The 19,781-nt window shown below is 39.8% G+C and overlaps 2 protein-coding genes across 2 annotated transcripts in view; one reads left to right on the top strand and one right to left on the bottom strand.

The window, feature by feature from the left end:
• The first annotated feature begins 4,217 nt into the window (after positions 1 to 4,217).
• On the top strand, positions 4,218 to 8,094 carry SMIM15 (small integral membrane protein 15). Its single transcript, XM_014269002.3, has 3 exons — positions 4,218 to 4,320; positions 4,424 to 4,479; positions 5,196 to 8,094. Exon 3 carries the CDS (start codon positions 5,223 to 5,225, stop codon positions 5,445 to 5,447), a length of 225 nt encoding a protein of 74 aa, XP_014124477.1. The 5' UTR covers positions 4,218 to 4,320; positions 4,424 to 4,479; positions 5,196 to 5,222; the 3' UTR covers positions 5,448 to 8,094.
• Positions 5,650 to 19,781, bottom strand: part of NDUFAF2 (NADH:ubiquinone oxidoreductase complex assembly factor 2) — a 60,602-nt gene continuing 46,470 nt past the window's right edge. Inside the window, exon 4 of the mRNA XM_074533527.1 lies at positions 5,650 to 8,113. Within this exon, the coding sequence (XP_074389628.1) occupies positions 7,856 to 8,113 (258 nt within the window). The 3' untranslated portion in view covers positions 5,650 to 7,855. The remainder of the gene's footprint in view (positions 8,114 to 19,781) is intronic.

The following is a 19,781-nucleotide window of genomic DNA, read 5'->3' as shown; positions in this document are numbered from 1 at the left end:
TCCTTAGGGCCCTCCATTGTCTGTGAGCATAAGCAGGCAGCTTCAGAGCATGACTTGCATTGTGGAGGGCCTGAATTACTGTTCAGACCTACCAGTCTTTCTACCACTACCAATCTTTCTCCAGTGCTTTTCATCTTTGTTGAAATGGAGACGAGACTTTTGTGGAAATGGCTAAAATTTTCCAAATCAGCCCAGGCCTAATGTCACAGCTGCTGTATTTTCCTGTATTCCCATTTCTTATCCTCCCTGCTACACTAAACTACCTCTGGGAAAAGATCTGAGGATTTATAAAGCTGTATCAATAATGATTTTTTCCCTCTTCTTCCCTTTAATATAAACCACATAAATTCTAGAAGTCAGTTAATACCTGCATCAGTCATGACCATAACAGAACACAGAAATGATCCAGGAGATGAAAAGATCCCTACCATTTGAACAGCTCCTTTTTCTATCTTGGATAATTCTTTTTCCTTTTTGAGCTACAGTAACACCTACAACAGGAACAAATGAAGGCTAAAGTGAGGCATGATACACTTGAGTTCTTCAGTTATATTTTTCATTACAACAGTAGTAAAAACAATGCTATTACATAAATAAGCCCACCTAGAGCACAGAAGCATTTGATCATTATTTAATCAAATATTAGAGAAATGTACTTCTATGTTCTGTTACCATCTTAAGATAAAAAAGCATGCAGCATATTAATCTTTGGGACATGCATTGTCCCAACATGTCCTGTCCTTGAATATACATAGGAGTAGAACAACTTGTAAGGGTTGTTTGAAGTTAATTTAGTACAGCAGCAGTATTAATAATGATTTTCACCACTTTCATCTTGGATACTCAGACCTAACTGTTGGGAATGATAGCCAAACTACAAACATTTGGGGTTGATCATGCAATTTACAGAATAAAGATAGACTGCAAATCCACTTCAACTTGAACCACCAAAGTTCTTAAAGATTTATAGCAGAAAAAGAATCTTTAATCCCCAGTGCTGCAAAGGAGTTTTGTTGGCTTAAGTACAATTGTAAAAAACAGAATGTTTATTGGCTGGCACATACTGTGAATATCATACATGGTCAAAAAGTTGCCAATTAAGCTTTCACAGCTTCACTATTCAACAGGCTGGAGGAAAAAATAAACAGTCTTTTTACTTCACAAAACTCCTAAAAAACCCCACCATCGTGCAGTGGTACAAGAATTCCAATTAGCTCTTCTAGAAAGAGAGATATTCAGCAAGTGGACTAAGCCATGCCCAGCACATTAGTAAGTACATATAAGGATTACTGGATAATTCATGCTCTATGTGGGAAAAAAAACTAGCTTCAAGGAACTAGTTTATCCTCAGACTGTACAAATGAGAGAAGGGTAGCTAGAGATCACATTGAGTGAACTTTTTAGCAGCTTCCTTATACAGAAAGATTCTGGACTACTGATACATGTCAACACGTCTGAGTGAAATGAATACATTTTACTCAAAGCTTGTCTTCACCACACATAACCAAACTCTTCACAGACCCTTCAGTCACTGATGGTGTGAGAAAGGCTTTGCTTTCATGCAAGTAATTCTCCCATTTTCTATGCCTGTATTGCATTCCCAGCACTGTATCTTATTATTTCTGGATTTTTGTAGTGCTGTTTACATTTCCCTGCCCACTCCCTCATTGTGATCTTTGATCAGTGGATCCTTCCCTGAGACATACAAAATTAATGACTGTCTTAAAATACACACAGGCACATACATAACTATAAATAACAGAACATGGTCATGTAAAGGAATTCTAGATTAGATGTAAAAGTGCAGATTTGCAAAGCAGCAATTCAGTGGCAAAGCTATGGTTAACATGAAACATGCTTAATGTGGTCTTCTAAACTTCCCTAATAGTGTACTAAGGGTTGTGAAGTTTTGTGCCAGTTGTAGTTAATTCTGACATTTCTGTTCTCTCTTTGACTACCTAAGGTACAACAGCTGATGAATTCAGAAAACCAAAACAAGTATCCTGATCTACCACAGCCTCATGGTTGAATTGTTCTGAATTTGGTAAAGTGCAAGCCACAAATGAAGCCTCCCCATCTAATAGTATTCCCATGACACCTCCTCATTCCTATTAAAGATGCACTGCAGCTTTCAGTCAAGGTGGTAGTCTGGGCTGGTTTTCACAGATATTAAAAGGAGCAAAATTATTATGTACAAGACTTCTACTACTTTGCCAATATAACCAGTGAATAGCTTCACAAACTGTTAGGAGGAGAAGGACAGCAGGAAAAGTAATTAAGTAAGATCTGTTTTCTAGGAAAAGTGAATTAAGAATACCTGCCTTTTTTTCTTCCCTGCCACAATAAATCAGTTACTTCTCCTTTTTAAAGCAGTAAGGCAGAGAAAACATTGAAAGGCAGACAGATCAGACAATTTCTATTATGCAAAAGACTGGAACGAGAAATTAATTTTGCAGCGGTTACATTAAAAAGCTTGTATATAGCTGCTGACTAAGTCAGTGCTTATTTTGGAAGATGTATCTGAATTTGACATTCAGACATCAGAAATGTAACTGTGTCCCCTCTAGCCGAATATGAATTTTTACCAGAAATAGGATATACTTACGTGATACCCACCTACTTTTAACTTAGCTATACAGGCTGCAAAACCTTCTTCTCATAATACCATTAGACACAACATCTCAGAAACAGAACAGAAGATCCAATAAATTTATATTGTTATATTCTGCCAAGATTTACAAACTACAGACCAAAGAGGGACCCATAACTTCTCTAGGAGTTTTAATGCTCCCATAAATGGCTGAGTAACCCAAGTACAGAGACACATGTACCGCTAGCTCTCAAAGATCTTGGTGTCCTTGGGGATCCTGGACTGGAAGTTAGCAAACAGTATTTCAATTTACAAAAAGGGCATGAGGGAAGATCCAGGAAGACCTGTTGATACAATCTCATTACCTGGAAAAAATATGGAGAAGATCACACTGGCTGCAGTTGAAATGCACTTGAAGAATAATGGAATCATCAAGCAGAGTCAACAAAGTTTCACAGAAGGAAAGTCCTGTTTGACAAGGTTACCGGCCTAGTGGTTGAAGGGAAGGACATGCATGCAGTTTTCCTGGATTTAGGAAGAATTAAGAATTCTTAAGTTTGGATTAAGCCTTCTGATGCTGTCCCTGACAGCATCCTCCAGAACAGGCTGTCCAACAGTGAGTTCACGGTGTGCTGGGTGAGGGGCTGTATCTGGCAGGTGACCAGCCACCAGCGGTGCTGCTTCTTTTGGTCAGCCCTGAAGCTGCAAGGCAGTTGTACCACATAACAGTTGTACCTTTCAAAAGAACTCTCCTCCCCTCCCCTGGTACTGCAAGAGGCTGAACACAACAGACATGTTTTTAATAAAAACAAATAATGCAATTTTCTGCATAGCAAAAAATTGCATTTGACATACCGAAACTGAAGCATTCTAGATTATTAGTCAGGTGTCTTGTCAATAAATCTTTAGCCAAACATATTTTTATTTGGCTGTTTTCTTCCCTTGAAATAATAAAAATATTCACATAAAGAAAAGATATATGGAAGCAGATTGATGTGGTGGCATTTGCTGGTATATAGCACAGATAACTGATCCTGAATTGCTCGATACAATTAGAGATTTTTCAAGATCCTCTCATGTATTAACCTAATATCCTAACCTGCACTTTTCCTTGCATTGGAAATATAACGAAGCTGTTTTTCACATGTATGTGTCTGTGCAAGGGGAAAAGGCTTGGTGCAACATACAAAGGCAAAACATGATTTTTTTTTAAATTTATTTTTCAGTATGAGCATATAAAAGGCTCAGAATACACGGCGATCAGCTGATTACTCTTGCTGAGGTCAGTCCAGTGGGGAGCAGCGCAATAGCCAGCGGCTCCTGCCCGGCCATGTGTCCCCGAGCAGGGCCACAGTGTGCCCACCCGAGAGGCTCAGCAGTCCCAAAAGGCCCGGGACACACAGCTGGCATCGTGCCGAGGCACCGGCCAGGCACCCGCGGGCTGCTCCCGATCGCTCCACGCGCCGAGCGGCCCCCACACGGAGGCACCACGGGGCTCCCGGCTCCGGTGCGAGCCGCGTTCCCGCTTCTCGAGGCCACCGCACCACGCGAACGGCCCATCCGGGTACTTCGGGAACTCCCTGTCCCGGCTCGCACCTCTCCCGGCCGTTCCCGGCGCCGCTCCCGGCGGGCGGGGCCGCTCCAGCCCCGCGGCGGGCGGGCTCTGCTGGGGCGGGGCGGGCGCCTCCTTCCTGTTTCCGCTCGGGATCCCGGAGCGCGGCAGGGCCGCGGTACCGCGGGGCGGCGGTGGGCGGGGGGCGGCCCCGGCAGCGCGGCTCGGGCGGGCGGCGGGACATCGCCGTCCCCTCACGGCGCCGTGTGTTCTCTCCGCAGGGAGCTCGGCTCGCCCTTGCGCCGCTCGGCAGGCCCGGAGGTGCCCGGGGCCGCAGGTGAGGCGGTGCCGGCCGCGGCGGGGCGGGAGGCTCGCACAGAGGCGGTCGGGCTCGGGGCCGGGGCCGGCAGCGCTGCGGGGGTTTTGGGTGCCCCACGGCCGCCGGTTCAGTACCCAAAGCGCTGTCTGGGCTCCCCCGCCTCCCTGGTGAAACCTGCAGAGAGAAACCAACCGGGCTGGCTTTCCTTCACTTCCAGGAAGGAAGGTTCACAAACCGCAGTCTTTTTCCGTTTAACAATACATTCTTAGTAGCGTTTGCAGCTCTGTGGGATTAAATACCAATTATTCTATAAACGCTGAACTTTAACATAGGGTCAGTGCTTTGCATTACACTTTCACATAGTATGTACTGCTTTTACTTTCTAGCAAAGACGATCTTGCCCTTTAATAGTGAACAAGGAGGACAACTTATGGTACTTAGTATCACAGAATCGGTAGGGTTGGGAGGGACCTCTGGGATCATCCAGTCCAGCCCTACTGTGAAGGCAGGGTCACCTAGAGCAGGTGACACAGGAACCTGCCGACCTCAGCTTTCTGTACCTCCAGAGGGAGACCCCATGACTTCCCTGGGTTGCCTATTCCCATGATCAGCCACCCTCAATGTAAAGTTGTTCTTTCCCACATGAAGGTGGAACTTTTTGTGTTTTGTTCTTTTGTATGTGCGCTTTTAATTTGCTGAGTACTCAGATTTTATTTTTTTTTAATGTTCTACAGGCTTTCCTCAGTAGGAGAACAGAAAAGATGTTTGATATTAAGGCTTGGGCCGAGTACATTGTGGAGTGGGCTGCCAAGGACCCCTACGGCTTTCTCACCACTGTGATCTTGGCTCTGACGCCACTGTTTGTCATCAGCGCGGCGCTGTCATGGAAGCTTGCAAAGATGATTGAGGCCCGGGAACGAGAGCTGAAGAAGAAACAGAAACGCCAGGAGAACATTGCAAAGGCCAAACGAACAAAGAAGGATTAAATGGGCAAAAATGGCCTTCCTTGTGCAAATAATCAACTTTTAAAATGAAATACTTGTACATATTGTGTTGCAACTGTCCTTTGATACTTGATCCTGTTATTTCTTGAAGTATGAAATTTAATACTTCCAGTGTAATTTTTTCCTGCTGATTTGTGTTAAAATTTGCCCAAGTGACACTTGTTAGAGTAATTAAATTTACTACTTGTATTCTAGTGCAGGTTGCTTTTCTAAATTTGCATGTTAAATTAAAAAAATAACCTCTTGGATGGCTTTGGAGGTAGATTTTTTTTTTCCTCTTAGCTGAGCTATGACTTAACAAGTGTCTTAAAATTATCAAGTTTAGGGGAAAATGTGAATAGTAAACTGGATTACAGAAATGCAATTTTTGGCATACCTTGAGCAGGTCTGTAGAGACAAGCTACCTGTAGCATTAGATAGCAGACATGACTGATTTCATTTAAGGTCACTGCATATGGCTGTGTGTGCCCATAGTGGCTGCTGCAGTGTCTTTGATGGTGCTGCTTGTCTGCAGAAATAACCTACCTTAGCTTTTACTTTTTCCTGAACTACAAGCCATGAACAGACTTTAACTTCAGCCCAAGTTCCAGGAAACTGATTACTTGTTCTTTATTAGCTTCATTTCTCTTAAGCCACTCATGTTCTATAAAATACAGTACTGTTGTTTGAGCTTCCCTAACAATCACCTGAATGCTCCACCTGAATGCTCCACCTGTAACTGATTTGGTTTTGCCTTCATAAATTCTTTATGCCTCAAAGAATAGCCATAAGTTGGGTGAGACCAAAGACCCAGGTGTCCTAGTGTTCTGGTATAGCAGACGGCTGTGCGAGGTGTTGCATGAGCTGGTGACAGTAGTTCTGGTGACAGTAACCACCTGACTACCTTTGATCTAAGACTTGTGTTTAGGTAGGATTTTTGTTCTCATGGCCCTTCAAACTCTGCTGCCTTAAAGGTTGCAAGATGCTTACATAGTCCAAAAAGTCAGGTTTGTGTTGTAAATACATCAAAATTATCTAACCTTATTTCCAATTAATCTCTTCTTAATAGACTTGATTAATTTTTCAAAGCCTAATTTTTTAATAATAGTCTGTGGTGGCCTCTACATAGTCTATTTCAAAAGAGCTTGTAGCAGTCATTAAGATTTTACATTTTGCATCAGCACAGAGTTGTGCATTCTAGCAGCTACTCTTTGATCAGGTTTAAAAATAAAACTTTAAAATAATACCATTGTTCAAATGAAGAGACCTATAGAGCTGGCTGACACCAAGGGGGATCAGAAGTGGGGAGTCTAACTGAAATTACTTTTAAGTAAATTTGAAGTTGATCCCCTTTCAATTTTGTTGGTGAAAGCAAGCATTATTGGAATATGACATTTGGGCATTTTATAAATATGTGAGATTAAGTCTCCATGTTTTGTATGAAGTGTTGTCAAATATGTATGTGTTCTACCTTTGATACCTACATAGCTTGAAACACAGGGAGGAAAACTGATGAGGGATACACTCCATAAATAAATTTGATACTTTTTGAAAAAAATTGTGTCGTCTTCATTTTTATTTGAAGTTCTCAAACATAATTTCTAAGCAAATAATCTGCACATTTTACGTAGCTTAACTATGGCCAAAATGATCTCATCATCTAGGGAAGTCCATGGATACACAAGGAATAAAAACTAGTATTTTTTTTAATATTCAAGACAGTCCCTTGTTCCAGACCTAGTGTTATTTTCCAGCAGCTTTATCAACTACTTCTAGCTTCTATTATAGCATTTATATGTATTTTAACTGGTTTTACCCTGTACAAATTGCTGTCTGCAAATCAAACATTCAAATATGTTGACTGTTTTAAAATCAAACATTCAAATATGTTGATTATTTTAAGTTCCAAGAACGTCTCTATGATGAGTACAGTGCGTAATCAGTGTAGTGTCATAGTGATTCCTGTTAATGAAATCAACTTTTCCGTCTGCTTGCCAGCGGAAAGCATGCTGGCACTGCCAAGGGATTTATTCTGAAGAGATGTCTTAGCAAAGGCTTGGGAAAATGTAAGTGTACAGACAATAATTCTTACATCAAGAACAGTTTTAAAACTAAATTAGTCTTCAAGGAAAAAAGCAATTTAGACTTAAAGAAAACTTAGTCTTTTAAAAATGAATTCAAGAGTAACTGATGAGCAACAACTATCAAAACCAAACTTAGTAACACACCATTTTTCACAAAACCCAAACACCTCAACAATACTTTGTCATGATCAAGCCTATTTGAATAGTTCTGCAAAAGTAACTCAAACTGCTTTAATACTACTTTATTGTAGTACTCTTGTATATAACAGCTGTGTATGTCATCTGTTAAAATATTAATCCATTAACAGTACCTGTCCATTAAATTGCTCATTTATTTTGACTACTACCACTGCCTGGTGGCATCCAGGCACCTGGCTGGAAGGTATTTGCAGTGCTCGTGGGGTCTTGTGAGGGCTCCTTCTTTCCATAGTAAGGGGCAGATGCGTGGCCTTTAACCTGAGTATGACTTGGTTCAGCAACAAGTCCTTCCTCATACTCCTTGGCCTGAAGCAGCTTGTCCTTTTCAGATACATCCTTGACTTTCTGCTTCATTTCTTCTCTATAACTTTCATTCCTAAGAATCTCCTGAAAACACAGCAGAAAGATAATTAAGTCAAAAGCAAATGCAATATACAATGTTTCAATAAAGCATTTTAAACAGCCGTTTATTTTCTTTATTTTATAACCCACATTTGCAAGTATTAAAATAAAATGTGGCAAAATTGTTGGTTTTGCACAACTGCAAATTCAACCCCAACTGTATTGTGTCCACTTCACTATTCTATTGGAGCAAAAAGAAGAAATTAAGAAATTAAATACATCAACAAATGTGAAAGCACATTAAAACTAATTGCATTGTTTCCTATGTAGGAGTTGATACTTACAGATATTTATTATTTGCATCTGTTCCTGTAATTCACTATGCCTGTGGTGTTAGGTACCTGTGCCTCAGGGCACAGTTTTGGGAGAAACAGATGTGCAACCATTGGGGTCTTGCTTCTGCAAGACTACAAAAGAAATAACTAAAATCACAAAATCACAGGTTGGTCAAGTTGGAAGATAGCGCAGTAGGTCATTTGGTCCAAGTTCATTCAACCTCCATGCTCCAGCAGGGTTATCCCAGAGCACATGGCATAGGATTGAGTCCAGGTGCTGCTTGATTACTTCCAGTGAGAGAGACTCCTTAACCTCTCTGGTTAATCTGTTCCAGTGCTCAGTAACCCCACAGTAACATATTCATATAAAGGTGGAACTTCCTGGGCATAGGTGTCTGTCCATTGCCTCTTGTTCTATTGCCTGGCACCACTGAGCAGAGCCTGAATCCATCCTCTTGACACCCTCCCATCAGACACAGATAGACATTGATCATGTCCCCTCTCAGTCATCTCTCCTCAGCTTTTCTGGGTAGAAGGGGTGCTCCAGTCCCCTAACCAACTTCATTGCCCTCTGCTGGACCTGCTCCAGCAGCTCCATGTCTCTGCTGTCCTGAGGAGCCCAGGACTGAACACAGCACTCCAGGTGAGGCCTCAGCATGGCTGAGTAGAGGGGCAGGATCACCTCCCTCCACCTGCTGGCAATGCTCTTCCCAATGCCCCCAGGTTACCATTGGCCTTCTTGGCCACCAGGACACACTGCTGGCTCATGGAGAGCTTCTTGTCCACCAGGACCCCCAGGTCCTTCTCCACAGAGCTGCTCCCCAGCAGGGCAGCCCCAGCCTGTGCTGTGCTGGGGTTGTTCCTCCCCATGTGCAGGAGCCTGCACTTGCCCTTGCTGAATTTCACAAGGTTCCTCTCTGCCCACCTCTCCAAGCTGTTGAGGTCCTCTGAAGGGCTGCATGGCCCTCTGGGACATCAGCCATTGCTCCCAGCTCTGCATCCTCAGCAGACCTGCTCAGGAGGCATCTGTCCCTTCACCCGAGTCATTGGTGAGTAACTTAAACAGTCCTGGGCCTGTATTGAACCCTGGGGAACAGCAGCAGTGACTGCATCCAGCCAGGCCCTGGGCCAGTGAAACATCCAGCCAGGCCCTGGGCCAGTGAAACATCCAGCCAGGCCCTGGGCCAGTGACTGCATCCAGCCAGACCCTGGGCCAGTGACGGCATCCAGCCAGACCCTGGGCCAGTGATTACAACCCTCTGGGTTCTGCCATTCAGCCAGTTCTCAATCCACCTCACTGCCCACTCATCCAGTCCATAAATCTTGAGTTTTCCTACAAGGATGCTGAGAGAGACAGTATCAAAAGCCTTGCTGAAGTCAAGGTTCCACTGCTCTCCCTTCCACCATCCAGCTAGTTGTTTCATCATAAAAGTCAATCAGGCTGGTCAAGCATGACTTATCTGCAGTGAATCCATGGTGACTATTCCTGATCACCTTCCAGTTATCCATGTGGATAGATATGGCCTCTAGAATTAAGAAAAAGCCTGAATTCTTTTCTCTATACCAGTACACTCCTCTGTGAACAAGAGACCGTTTTTATTCTTTTAGACCATTTTATTATTTTATTATTTTAGAGACCAGATATTATTTTAGGAATTTAGGTGCTAAAATACATGGGGTACTGCCAAGAGTTTAAATAGCAACTAAGAACACCTAAGAATGCTTAAAAGAAAGTAATGAAAGAAAACCTTATGTAGGGGGTTGACCATGGCTGAATGCCAGATGCCCACCAGAGCTTGTCACATCCCTCCACAGCTGGATGCGGGGAGAAAATATAGTGAAGAGTTCACAAGTTAAGAACTATAAGATATCATGCACCGAATGCCATCACAAGCAAAACAGACTCAATCCTGTTGCAGAATGATGATAAATAAAATTAAATCTTAAAATCACCTCCCCCTACCCCTCCCTTCTTCCCAGCTTTATCTCCTCCCCGTAGCAAGTGCAAGGAGACAGGGAATGGGAGTTATGGTCAGTTGGGACCTCCATGGCTGCAGGGCCACAGCTGCCTCACCATGGTCTGCACCAGGGGCTGCAGGGGAGCCTCAGCTCTGGTGCCTGGAGCACCTCCCGCCTTTCCTTTCTCCCTGACCTCAGTGTCTGCAGGGCTGTTCCTCTCATGTATTCTCCACCTACACAAAAATTCCACAAAAAATTTTTAAGTCTCTTAAATATGTAATGAGAGAGGCATTACCACCATTTCTGATGGGCCCAGCCTTGACCAGAGGCATGTCCTCTTGCAACTGGCTAGGACTGTCTCTTCCAGACATGGAGGAAACTTCTGGCAGCTTCTCACAGAAGCCATCCCTGTAGCTGCCCTGCTACCAAAACCTGGCCTATACACCTTATCTTAGAGGTACCATGGAAAGCAACCCCTTTTCTTAGTTCTTAGTTGCTTCTGTACTTAAATTCACAGATACAGAGAGCAGAGGCAGAACCCTTTGCTTACAAATGGAAATTGAATGGAAATACACAAGTAATACACAAATGACACAAACTGAGAAGGGGTGAAAAATCTGACATGCTCAAATAGAAATATTGCCAAGCATTACAAGATTAAATTTTCATCAGGCAGTATAGCAAAACTTCTTTGTGGCATCTCTCAATTCTATTCTTGTTTACCACATGCCTATCTAAATCCACCACAACCTTACTGATTTCCACGGGATTACTCCTATGGTGCTTGTGATATACCCCTACTAAGAAACAAGTAAAGCAAACACCTTTGTGATAACTGAAGGCTCCATCATTGTCTCTGGTAAAACCATGGGAAGTGATTTATTAAAAGACAAATACAACCTACTTATTATGAACAGCTATTAATTTAAAATCTCTTCAAGTGATTGCTTCAACACAAAGTTATCTTAATCAGGTAAGAGCAGCTGTAACTAAACACCAAATGCTCCAAGTCCATTTTAAATGTTGATATATAATTGTTCTCTGGTTTTCAGACTCAAATAAAGCTCTTTTAATCAGCTTTCTGTGGGCGAAGTATAATTGTGATAGAGTAAAATGAAAAACTGGATCTCAAACAAACCCTATGAGAAATGATTCTTATTAGCAATTGCAAAAAAAAAAAAAAAAAAAAAAACCACAAACCCAAACTGAAGTGACTTATTCAGAATTTTCTGTACAATTTACCAGGATACATTTTTTCTACTACAAAATGTACATATCCATTTTATGGCATTAAACTCATGCCACTAACACATACACTGAAATCACTGGGTTCCTGTGCTCAAGGTAAAGAAAATATTAATTGGAAATATTAGGTCAATTGGCATGTTAGAAAACCTGGGTCAAATACATTCTCACTTTGAGATTCCACTGCTAACCAATCCTTTACTGTCTGATTTGCTATAAAAAGTAATGGAGGGCTAAAAGTTAGTTTATTTGTGGGGTTTTTCTTTATTTTTTTGTTTAAGTTACATTGTCAGGTTCAAAACATTTATATTCTCTCTTTCAAGATGAATCACAGTATTTTTTAAGATGGCTATCTTTACTAAAACCGCCCCCCAGTAAGTTTTCTGCTAAAATCTAAGTACATAAACACGTAATGTGCTCTGACCATTAAGCAAAGTACAAAATCTTTCTATCCAACCCAGAGAACACATAACCTATCAGATAGCTGCCGGTTTAAAGGATTAGCTGGTTTTTCCAACACTCTCTTTTTGTACAAATAAATTATATAAGCTCTTTGAACCAGCAATTCTCAGGAAATACATGGCATCTCAAGAGTATCAGAAATGTCCTCCACCAGTTTTACTAAAAGAAAATTCTAAAAAACAAAAAAATGCCTTAAGATATACAGCCACATTTTAAAGCAGTTGAACTCCCTATGTGCAGATGTTCACTTTGAAATGTATCAGCTCCCAGCATACAGAACAGGATACACATGATATGCCAAGAGCTACGTTCAACTACATGTTCTGCAGCTAATTTTTAGGTGGAAAGTAAAACAAGACATTTTATGACTGCAGGTTGTCCAGCTTTGGTGATTATTTTAAGTTGTATGAAGTTTTTAACACTTCTTACTTTTTTAAGTTGTATGAAGTTTTTAACACTTCTAACTTTTGGAGCTGCATGTCTTTTGTCCTTAGGTGGAGAGAGTTTAGGAAAGTGCTTTCTAAGGTTTCCTCGAAGAACATTATTATTAAGGAAATACCAAAGTGGCCCTTTGTGGAGTTTGAGGCAGCTGTTTTTCATCCACAAAACTGCTGACTTCTGCATAATCTGACATCTTAGTATTGGTAACAGCCGCATGATCAAAGAATGAAAGATAGCATGCTCCTAGGAGTAACACAAGCTCAAGACATGTTGCTGTCTTCCAACGGTGTTTCTGCAAAAGGCATTGGGCTGTATTTCCGGCCACCAGCATGAAATTTTCACTTCTGTTGCAAGCTATATTTTTCGAAGCTCTGACATAACTCCAGCAACTGAGTTGTATCACAAAGTATCCTCTGTGGCATGGAAACTGCATTCACCTCCACTCCATACAAGCAGAAAAATCTACACAATGGATTTCGGATGCCTACCTTACTGTACAGGAAGATCTGCTTGGTAGGGTAAATATTTGCAATGCAGCAGTTTTTTGCTCTTAAAGACTCCCATATTGTCACTCCTTTCCCCTTCCTGAATAAATGAGTAGCTTTACAGAATGAATAAAATGAGTTGCTCTTGGAAGGAAGGTGTCATGAATACAAAAGAGGGTTCTCTAGACACACTCACTCCTTCATGTGGAGTACTGGCTCAGCAGTGACCAGTCTTTGCTGAATACTTCTTGCTATTCTTCTCCACAAGCAGATGGTGGTACTGAACCCTTTCTGTCCTGCAGCACCTGCTGAACCCCAAACCCTGAGGAACCAGTTCTCCCCTCTCCATGTGTCCCTCAGCCCTTAAGCTAGTCACAGTCACATCAGCACCTGCCTCCCACAAAACACATTCCAACTCCTGGGCACAAAGTGTGAACAGAGCTCTAAGGATGCAGGTAAATGCAGATAGGCAGTACCAATGTACAGGCTCTAAGGGGCAGGGTTTAAGGGGTATTTTAACAGATTGGGACTTTCCAGAAGGTTTTGTAAACATCTAACCCTTTAATTACAAGAGTTTTATGTATTATTAATTTTGAGAAAAATGTCACTTCTTTTTTCAGATGCATTTGTATTTTGATTATATTAGAAATAAATAGTTTCTTTATGTTGTCTTAGAAACTATTTCTACTTCCCAGGTTACCATAATTTGAAATACTCCTGATTTCTCTTGATTTGCATCTCGTTGGCTAGTTACTATTTGATGCCAGAACTGAGAAACAGCTGGACAGATTTTCTAAACTGTAGACAGTGCAATTCATTGAATAGTCGCATTTTGTGCATAGTTTGAATATTTTATGTTTAATCATGAATTAATTTGAACTTAGAACACTGCCTGTTAAAAATTCATACCTGTAGGTTGACAAAAATTGAAAAAAATAACAAATGGGATGAAAAAATTGTTTTGGCAGAGTATTAGAGAAATTGATGTAAGACAATTTAACATGTCAGAATTTTTCTTCATTATCAAATTAACTGAAACTCAGGCAAAATCCTAGAAGTTAAGCTGAGTCACTATTTTTTAGAATGTCACCACAAACAATTAAACTAAACTACATTTTCCAGTTTGGCAAGTTGAATGGCAAGATGACATAATTGGCTATTACATCATATTTCAAGAGTAGGAGGCAGAGAGACGACCTCATCTTTGGGAAGCACTGAATGTTCTGATCCAGGGCAGGTCTTGATATCTCAGCAACACAAGCCCAGCAGTGCCAGCTTGGGAATGAGAAATAATGTGGTAAATGAAAAGCTGTCACTCATGGCAAAAACATATGAGCAGTTTGAAATAGAAAAGCTTATCTGGATTAGACAAAATAGTTATTTAAATCAAACAGTGACTCAACTGACTACTAATTTTGTAAAGAACATACACTAAATATCCTTGATCCATCAACAAACAACATTAAGCAAATCAATTTAAGATTTGTTTTATGCAGGTTCAGTTTTTGAGCAAATCTCTGATCAGTTCAATATTTAGTTTTACATGCAGAGCTAATACCACATTTACTACCATGCTAAGTCAGTTAAATATTAATCATAACGACAGAATCTCTGGCATGAGCTGACATAGTTCTAGGGCACCACAGTGTAATACACTTGTGTTCGGCAAAAACATGTAGAGGCAAAAGGAAGAGACACCGGACTGTAAAGCATATCACCAACACATGGAGACAGTAGGCGTTTGTGCCTGAATTATTTTTACACTTCTGCAAAAGTATTTATCCAGAACTACACATATATTCAAGGTTACAGATGAGAGTTTGTAGAAGCAGCAAGAAACACAAATTAGCCTGGCACCACTGCACTCTGCCCTGAATAAAGGACAACACATAGCTCTGATCTCCACAGAGCAAACAAGGAACTGTAGCTGTGACTCAGTTGCAATTTGGTCCTTGATTTCCCTAGACTACATATGATGTAATTTGTACCAGCCCTTTTCCTGGTACGCTTCCCTTTGCCCTGCACCCCCACTCAGCTGTGCTGTCAGTGAATCAGGACACAGAGCCAGTGCTCCATGCACTCCTTCCCACATGGACAGGAGCAGAAAAGCAGCAGCAGCTCTTTCCTCTGCCACCTTGGAATTCGCAGCATGGGCAAACTAGAAGCAATGGGACAAACTGATGCCCCAATACTCCTCTGTGGAGGTTGGGCAAGCAGTTATATTAATTGAAGAGAAAGTAAAAGTGAACAAGAGGTAAAAATCCAAAAGATGATGGCTTCTGCAAATGCTCAATTTTTTTTTTTCATTGATTTCTATGACTACTCCCTTCTATTTAATGTCTTCGTAGCTCAGTTCTTTATATTGTCAAATTTTATTGCCCTTTTGCACCAAATAATAATAATCCTCCCTGGAATCATGCATAATTTACTATGCAAAATGCTATTTAGTGCAACCTAAGTTATTGAATATGGCCCAAAGCCTGGTTGTGATTCTGGACAACAATGATGGGAAATATTTTGCTTGGAGACATGTTTATCCCTGTGCTTTTAAAATATTTTTTCCTTGAATCTGTTAATCATACTACAGCTTTTGGTGGCTTCAGAAGTAAATTACTCATGCGCTAAACCCCAATCTCTATGTAAGAATGTACAATCTCCATATCAGTGTTCTCTTTTTACAACTTCTCAACTGAAGCACCTGAAAGCAGACAGAGGCAAAACTATAACATGCAATCCCAACAGTGTCAAACAAAGCATTTTTCTAAACTGCATTCCATCCTCCTTAAAGGAATGTAAATTCTGTGTAAACTACACTACATGAATGAAACTGCTTTTGATCATATCATCTTTCAAATAAGCAATACTTATGATCAAACAAATGGGAAGAGTGGATTTATTGTGGGAACTAAACAGAATTTAATTTTAATGTAATTATTTGGGGGTAGATAGGAAGAAACCTTATGCTTATTACAACTCACTGAAGTATGTTTTTTCCACACTTGACAAGGAGTTTGCCAAAACAGATAATTATGGATACCCTAGAAACAGTTTGAAAGAATACAGTCATCATCACATTAGGTTTTTTTAGCATTTCACCTTCTATCCAACTGTGCAATTCAGAACTCACTGAATTTTATTACTGTATAACAAGTACATGCTGCATGAGAAAATCTGCCGTTTATTGTAGTTTTCAATTTCAGCCTATTTTCAGGATCTTGATGCTAACTGAAGGAACATGCAATTCTACTTTACTTCCCATTAAATACTAATGTAACACGCACATACAGAGCAACAGAGAGGTTTCAGTTCAAACTGAGATTTGTGGCTGTGCAGCCCTGTGTGTGCTACAGAGGAAGCACTTTCTAGATCGACAGGGAAGTGTTATCTGTGTACACAAAGATATGTTACTATATGTTACTATAACATATACCATAGCGTATGTTACTATGGGTTAACTCCTACCACTTTCAGGATACCATGCTGGTGGGTTCAGAGATAAACCACATTTCCCTCCACACCACTTTCTCTCGGCATTGCCATAATTGCAAGCTTCCTCATTAGTTTTCTGACACCCCAACAAAGTCTGTAATTTTATTTCTGTCTCCATTCTACAGACATGGCCTTAAATAATGCCAGGTTTCTCAGACACCCTTGAACTTCAGGACACTGTCAGAAGTAGTGTGTAACTAGAAGATCTGTTGTGGGAGAAAATAAAAGTTAGATTTCTAAATATATATCAAAATATATCTTGTGTTATAGATGGCAGAATTCTTTAAAAGCCTCTACAATTCTGATTCCCTCTGAAATAAGAAAAAAAAAAATCAAATAGAAGTTAGGCACAGAAAGGTCTGAAGAGAGGTTTTCTCCTTGTCTTCATGAGCATCTTTTCATTCCTTTCCAAACAAGATGTGAAAAATCCAAAATATAGACAGGTTTAAATTTCTGTAGCCAGAAGGAAAAGTGGGGGTAGGGGAATACGCAAGACAGCACATTTACATTTAACTAGGAAATTTTTGCATGAGCTATACAGAAGGTGGTCTGTGGCTCAAAGAGTGGAAGGGAATAGCCTCTTACAGAAATAATTTCCATGGATGGAACATCCTTTCTGTAAAACAACTGCTATATTTCAAAACTACTTTTGTTAATAAATTCTAACAAAATTAAAGCTCAGCAGGTGAACTAATACACATGCAAAGTGAAAAATTATTAAATCTGCTTCCACAAAATAGCATTTGATTAAAATGATTTTAATATTAGTAGCCTTTAAAACATTCTCATTAATTTCAAACTTTAAGGTCCTTAGACAGTGACATATTTCCTATTTGCCAAAACACTTACTACATACATCTAGTTTCCTATAAACATAATAAAGAAAGTTATTAGTCAACTTAGTTATTAATAATTATTTAATTATATACAATTATAATTAAATTACATTTTAACCAGTTTAACTTAGTTAGTTAAACTAGTTAAAATATAATTTAGAGCTGCACAGGAATCAAGGTAATAATTTTCCTCAGACAACCATATATGATCATACTCAATATACATATAAAAGGACAGATGACAGGATGCTACAGTACTGCAAAAATATTTGTATTCAAGCTCAGATTCTCACTGTTATTAAGGAGTATATACACACATACTGTAGACATGCTCAAATAGGACAAAGGTGTGATCCAGAATTCTATATCAAGAGAGATTCCCTGATTACCATAGGAACAGAGTATGTTTAAGCAGAACATCAGAAACAACATGATCTGCACTAATTTGTCAAGTTATCACCCTTATCATAACTAAGCTGAGACTTGGCATATTTCAAGCTGTAAAAAAATCAAAAGACAACCAGCTGCTAACCAGTATCCCAGAAAATTATTTTAAAAACCAAGGCTTCCAGCATTAACATTCCTTATGTATGTGGCCAAGTTAGGAATAATGAAAGTGATGAGCAGGATTCATGAATTATGTCTAGCCAGACAGAGAAGGCCAAGTGACTTCCTTCAAAAATGGGGAAAAAGGGATGGGCACATAAGGAGGAAAGAAACCATTAGGGATGTGGTATAATTAACACTGCACAAGATGACTTGGAGTATTCTTCCATAAAAAAAAAAACTTAAAACAAACCAGGAGAGAGAAACTAAAGAGACAGTTAAAACAAACTCTTCTGAGCAAAAGTGAAAACTTTATAATGAAAACAAGCAAACAAACAAAAAAAAAATCAAGTGTTTGTGGAAAAAAGAATGGCTTGATTACAAAACATTATCAAGTCTCAAGAAAATCACCAGCAGATTTAGCTTGATGTCATGACCCAATTATTCTGACCACTGTCAGGGAGGAACAACTCACATTTGTTCTCACTTAAATGACTGGCATGTCCTCATGATTATGAGTGACATTTTGTTAGCCTACACTATTTACCAAACCATTGGTTCCCAACATGTGGTCATCAGTGTGATCAGTATGATCCAACTGCTTTGTAAAGCTGTAACTCTGCAATATTTTCAATTAAAAATTCATCATGAAGCCTGGTAACTAGAGTAGTTGAGCAACCTCTATTATCAATAGCCAAGAGCTAATAAAAGAAAAGACAAATAAAAAAATCCCATATATATGATTCAAAAGGGGCATGGTAGACTAACAGAGGTGGAACAGAAATTGTAATAAGTTTAACATATGTCATTTGATATAAGAAAGAAAAAAATGACAGACAAAGGACAGGAAAGAGAAGAAAACAATTCAAAAAAGTATTTTCACAGACTGCAAAGGTAGGAACATAGGCACAGCTCCAGAAACTTATGCTTTAGGTTGTTGTTGGGTTGTTACAATAAGATGATGAGAGCAAAATCTCATTAAAGCAAAAACATAAAATCTGTGGGCTTTACATCCTTTTTCAGAAATAGTCTGGTCTCATGAGAAATACACAAAAGAACAAAGATTTGTTATACAGGATTTCAACATGGAATATGCCACAAATTTCTCTTGTTTCATAGCTGTCCAACAGCAGCTTATCATACCATCTTTACTGTCAAAAGGGGAACATAATATGGAATAGCAGCCAGTAAGGTTTATGTAGCTAAAACACTAAATCAAATCAGCCCTACAAATATGGACCAAACATTATGCTGTATGTACTTCACTACTATAATTATATTAAGATGTAAGGATTTGTGCCACTTTCAAATTAGGAGAAAAATAGATCATATATAGCACCCCAAACTATTCTCCATAATAGAGAAACAAATTATGCTTTACTATCACATATTAAAAATATTACTGGAGCACTTTTCAAAATATTAGGAAGAATTTTTAACATAGTTATATTTTAACTACTTTTTCTTACACAGGAAAAAATCATTTAGAGATTACTTTCTCTAGTAATTAGTAAAGTAATAGTAAAAAAGTTAACTATTTTTAAATTCCTAGTTTATAATTTCTGCTCTGTGATATGGTCAATGCACAGCCCTGCAGGTGAAGTACCTAGCTGCTAAATTATTTCTCAGATCTATTACCCCATGAAACTAAAAATATAAGAAGTCCTGTAACTCTAAACGCGCCATTAGTCACAGCAATCTTTCACTCTCTATAAATTGCTTTTTCTGGAAGGTAAAATATTTAGAACACTCTTGTTCCACAATTCTCTCACCTGTGAAGACTTCTTGCTCCCTATTTCAAAAATGAACCAACATCTCTAGCACCAGAAGGAGTTTTATTGCACGAAGTCCAAACCCAAGGCTGCCTGTCTTGGAGAAGATTTACCTCGGGACAACTATCAGAGCAGCCCGGCTC

This window comes from Zonotrichia albicollis, chromosome Z (assembly GCF_047830755.1).
Source record: "Zonotrichia albicollis isolate bZonAlb1 chromosome Z, bZonAlb1.hap1, whole genome shotgun sequence".
Taxonomy (NCBI): domain Eukaryota; kingdom Metazoa; phylum Chordata; class Aves; order Passeriformes; family Passerellidae; genus Zonotrichia; species Zonotrichia albicollis.
The sequence above is the reverse complement of the archived record's forward strand: the minus strand, read 5'-3'. Positions and strand labels throughout refer to the sequence as shown.